Source organism: Diaphorina citri, unplaced genomic scaffold (genome assembly GCF_000475195.1).
Source record: "Diaphorina citri unplaced genomic scaffold, Diaci psyllid genome assembly version 1.1 scaffold6054, whole genome shotgun sequence".
NCBI classification, from domain to species: domain Eukaryota; kingdom Metazoa; phylum Arthropoda; class Insecta; order Hemiptera; family Psyllidae; genus Diaphorina; species Diaphorina citri.
In genome coordinates, this window is record NW_007383430.1 from 1 (window position 1) to 5,604 (window position 5,604).

The window sequence follows — 5,604 nt, forward strand, 5'->3', positions numbered from 1 at the left end:
ATATTTTGCTTTAGAATGATTTTTCATGGAATCCATTGGGTGTACATGAACAATCAAGCCGTGTTTTACAACCTCTGAGAATAATAGGAGAGTGTTCGGATGTAGTCTTGGAGCACGCTCAGATATTAACAAAAACTTTAACATGACATTGCAGACCTCACCCCTAAAATAAACTAGAAACATTTACACTGTGAGACTCATTTTTTCCAACAAGAATTCTGCTATTGTTTCTTCCATCAAGAGAACTTTCTTCAAGATGACTTGTCCTTCATTATTCATCATCTCTACAGACATACAAATATACATAAGTAGGTAAATAACATAAGATGGATCAGGTACCTTTTGAATAGGACTGTCTTCATGTAAATCAGGGGTGACTTAGAACTGAAATATAAAAATATGATTACAAAATATTTCCTCCAGACCAGACCTGAGGAACATATGTATATAATTACACCCGTTCCTTACTAACTACTCACGGGAAAAGTGAGGAGCGACACACCTGATGGTGAAGTGTCAAAACATCCAAAGAAGCGAAATAGAGACAGTATGTGATAATGACGAATCAGTAGGTTGAGTGAAAGGGGTTTCTAAGAGGAAGAAAAATGACCCTGATCTCCCCCTAAATGACCTGATAGTGGTTTGTCATAGATCACTTTCCTAATTCTGAAAATCAATATAGGTAAATTGGAATCCCGATTTTGCATTTTCTAGTGGTAAAGTGATGAAATTTTGCATGCATTCCAATATTCTTAATAATGTTCTTCGTAGTAACTGTGAAGACAAGACAGTCTTAAGATAAGGCTTTGTGCTAAATTCAAAATCATAGCAAGCGAAATTCAAAACGTAAAATAGTTACCAACACACTACACACATCAGGTTGACCATTAGCAGTCTGGTTGTCAAGATCATCTCTCTTGATCTTGGTTTCTAGCAAAACCAGTTTTGTAGAAATGTACCTATACCATAGGATCCTGAGTTGTCCAGTTGACAAAGAAGTAAAAAATATTTCATTCTGGTAATAAAATAGAGACAGTATGTGATAATGACGAATCAGTAGGTTGGGTGAAAGGGGTTTCTAAGAGGAAGAAAAATGACCCTGATCTCCCCCTAAATGACCTGATAGTGGTTTGTCATAGTCATAGATCACTTTCCTAATCCTGAAAATCAATATAGGTAAATTGGAATCCCGGTTTTGCATTTTCTAGTGGTAAAGTGATGAAATTTTGCATGCATTCCTATATTCCTAATAATGTTCTTCGTAGTAACTGTGAAGACAAGACAGTCTTAAGATAAGGCTTTGTGCAAAATTAAAAATCATTGCAAGCGAAATTCAAAACGTAAAATAGTTACCTACACACTACACACATCAGGTTGACCATTAGCAGTCTGGTTGCCAAGATCATCTCTCTTGATCTTGGTTTCTAGAAAAACCAGTTTTGTAGAAATGTACCTATACCATAGGATCCTGAGTTGTCCAGTTGACAAAGAAGTAAAAAATATTTCATAAACTAAGATTTGAGAGTTTGCAGGGTTTTTTCTTCTTCTTCTTCTTCTTCTTCAAATTGGTTTCTTATTTCTTCATCCGTAAACAAACTTGACCTAATGTTGTCAGCCTAAGTTTAAACAAAACAGGTTTTATGTTAATCTACCTATGATATCTACTGGAGATATTAATTTGAAGCTCATGTTCTCACTTACTTTGAACTTCTCCACCTCCAGACCCACATTGACCACAGTGCCGACACACTCCAAACCTATGCATTACACTGATATGTAGCAAAGAGAGATAAAAAACAAATACGGAAAATTAGAAAAAGTTAATGTAGAATAACTGTTGTTTACTTTCATATGTATCTAATAATCAAATTACTGAAGGATGTGATCAAAAAAGCACCCGTTGTTGAAATTCGTAAAAAAATACCCAATTTTCTCTTGGTGAGAACAAAAATTACTCATTAGAAGAAAGAAAAAAAAATCGTGATCACTCAACTTCCTTCTAAGTTACGGAGATCCAAAAAGAGGGTATACTTTGAGATAAAAACCTTATCACAACGTACGTAGCTTGATTGCTGTTTACAATATTTACTTTCATAATATCTAGGTAATTACTCAAGGCTGTGATTAAAAACTAATCAGGGTAATAGTAAGTTGACAAAGGTAAATTACGTGATGTGAAGTCAAGTCAATTTTCCGTATGGGGAGTAATGGTACAACTTGTACTCATACCTTTTGACACAAGTAGGTACCAACATTTACGGGATAGACTATGAACAACTTCAGGAAGACAATCTCTTCCATTCCACCTCGGATTTTTCCTTATAGCTGTCTTCGATTTGCTGCAAAGTTTTGTTTTTGGTCTCGGGGAGGAAAAAGTAGAGGAACACAAATCCAAACACCGTGACATGTAATTCGGTCGCGCTGTCGAAACAGAGAGAATAATGAACTTCAAGGGGCACTTTGGAAACAATCTTAAAGACAATGTAATTGGGGATTTCAGAGAATGATTCCTCAAAAACTTTGACAGTTAAGGAGGTACTTCAAAGATTGGCAATTAATTGAAGGAAAGAAATGCTTTTCCTGTAAGTTGAAAGTCCAAAAAAATTGATTACCCATCAATTTTTTATTCTTCTTTACAGGTGCTTTCATTACAGATTTTCTAGGGTGTTTGATAAAATCGTAGAATCGCTAGCGCAGTACCTACCTATCGAGGGCCAGCACTGGTTCCCGATTCAGTGATCGCAGGCAGGTGAAAGGACATATACATGTACATGCAAGTACATAATACATAATTATGTATATTCGCCACTGAATAAAGCCATCACAAGTAGCTTCTGGTCGAATCGTTGGATATTATTACTCTTTTTGATCGGACATTTTTCATATGACTGGGTTTACTGGTTTCGTTCTTCATTCGCGAAATGCGCTACAAATCAAACATAGGTATTCTCATCATATCCAGAATAGAAACAGGATAATGTAAACCAGAATATAACCAGAATCACTTTGTGAAACACTTTGTAGATTTTATGATTAGAGGTACAAAAAGACGAAAAATGTCAAAACAGAAAATTATATCAAATGAAACCGCTTACAATGTCTTTCTTCTGGCACAAAATGATCAGGTGAGACCAGAATAGCTGGTCCCACTAACCTAACCTCAACAGTTATTTTCACTCTCGGTCCTCACAAGGTAGGTACGAAATATCAAGAGAAGATTAAATTTCCAGACAATTTTTGTTCCAACTGTTTATTTAAACTCATTATTGCTTATTGATCTGACACTAATTCCTACATTAAAACTGCATTAGTTCAAAGTTATATTGAGTTTTTTCTTCCAAACCCAGCGAGGTTTAAATAATGGAAGAATAAGATATTTTCTTTCTCCTGGTACTATTATGATTATTTCAATGAAAACTTTGTTTCAAAAGGTTTTCCTTTACATTTCTATATCTTTCGCTTTTAATGGAAAAAAGATTTTTGGAAATTCAAGTGGAGCGAAATATTTTGGAAATCGGAGAAGGAGCAGAGGATAATGAAAACAAAAAGGAGGATAAGATAAAAGAGGAAAAAAATATGATGAAAAAAAACTCATAATGATGATGGAGAAGGCAAGAAATGAAGAAAATGTTTTCGTTTGTGTAGTGAGCTGTATGTTCATGATTTGCCAATATTTTCCCCCTCCCAAAATCAAAACAATCTTTCCACTAACAATGTGACACTCAACAAGTATGCCATATTTTGCTTTAGAATGATTTTTCATGGAATCCATTGGGTGTACATGAACAATCAAGCCGTGTTTTACAACCTCTGATAATAATGGGATAAAATTTATTGAGGTGTATCGAGTGGGGAACGACATTTGTGACAAAGTTTATACTTAAATTAAAGTGCATCTTACTATTGCTACTGCAATTGAAAGATTTGTGATGAGCACAGACTTTCTGCAACATGTGTCACTAATAATGGGAGAGTGTTCGGATGTAGTCTCGGAGCACGCTCAGATATTAACAAAAACTTTAACATGACATTGCAGACCTCACCCCTAAAATAAACTAGAAACATTTACACTGTGAGACGTAAAATTTATTGAGGTGTATCGAGTGGGGAACGACATTTGTGACAAAGTTTATACTTAAATTTACTATTGCTACTGCAATTGAAAGATTTGTGATGAGCACAGACTTTCTGCAATATGTGTCACAAAGCAGCAAACTTCTTGCAATGATAAGATTAGGTAGGTAACTCAGAGTCATTGGTCATCGTCAAAATGCAAAGCTCAACTACTTACCGAAACTTTAACATGACATTGCAGACCTCACCCCTAAAATAAAATAGAAACATTTACACTGTGAGACTCATTTTTTCCAACAAGAATTCTGCTATTGTTTGTTCCATCAAGAGAACTTTCTTCAAGATTACTTGCCCTTTATTATTCATCATCTCTACAGACATACAAACATAGGTACATAAGTAGGTAAATAACATAAGATGGATCAGGTACCTTTTGAATAGGACTGTCTTCATGTAAATCAGGGGTGACTTAGAACTGAACATGTGTCACAAAGCAGCAAACTTCTTGCAATGGTAAGATTAGGTATAGGTAACTCAGAGTCATTGGTCGTCGACAAAATGCAAAGCTCATCTACTTACCAATCAACACAGATCGACCCAAAGGCCTCAGGAGCGACTGATTGATAACGGAGAAGGCCCCTCGACTTGTCCTTCATTATTCATCATCTCTACAGACATACAAATATACATAAGTAGGTAAATAACATAAGATGGATCAGGTACCTTTTGAATAGGACTGTCTTCATGTAAATCAGGGGTGACTTAGAACTGAAACTACTTACCAATCAACACAGATCGACCCAAAGGCCTCAGGAGCGACTGATTGATAACGGAGAAGGCCCCTCCGATTGGATCAATAATGATGTCATAGCGGTGGTTTTGTTTGTTGAGATCATTCACGTGAAATACATGATGAACACCTTTGGATTTGGCGATTTCGAATTTGGCTTCCGATGTCGTACCGTGTATGGTGACATTCTTCACTGTTTGACACAACTGTACAGCTGCACAGCCAACCCCACCTGGAACGGTTCAAGAGACGAAGCTGTAGGATTATGATTACCCGAACAAAGTCAAGTAAAAGCAGTGGAGTATACACTCTTTCTGGTAAGCCCCCGCAAATTGTCTGGGGACCCCCCTACATCAATACTGGATAAGTGGTAACTCGAAAGGTTATTCTGAATCATATAAATCATAGACGGTATCATGGGGATGAGACCAAAAAGTCCCTTTCCCCTAGACTTCCCAGAGAACAGAAATACATCTTCTCAAAAACTGGAGTAAAATAAAAATGGACCAAAATGAACTTACCAACACATGAGTGTATGAGAACCGACTGGTTTGGTCGCAAATTCCCGAAGTCAAACAGACTGAGATACGCCGTCAGATATTGCGATGGCAGACAAACCAGCTCTGTATCGGTGAGATCATCAGGAACCACGTAACAGTACTTCTCGTGAACAACCACCCTCTCTTGGTACAAACCACCAGTCCATCGGTAGCAGAGAACACGTTGTCCCTTCTGGTAAT

At 36.6% G+C, this 5,604-nt stretch overlaps 1 protein-coding gene across 1 annotated transcript; it reads right to left on the reverse strand.

The window, feature by feature from the left end:
• Positions 1–2,279: 2,279 nt before the first annotated feature.
• On the reverse strand, positions 2,280–5,599 carry LOC103521828 (synaptic vesicle membrane protein VAT-1 homolog; the record flags this gene model as incomplete). Its single annotated transcript, XM_008486936.1, has 3 exons — positions 2,280–2,458; positions 4,857–5,096; positions 5,386–5,599. Coding segments are annotated over 3 exons (633 nt in total), but the record flags the coding sequence as incomplete, so codon positions are not given.
• Positions 5,600–5,604: the final 5 nt, after the last annotated feature.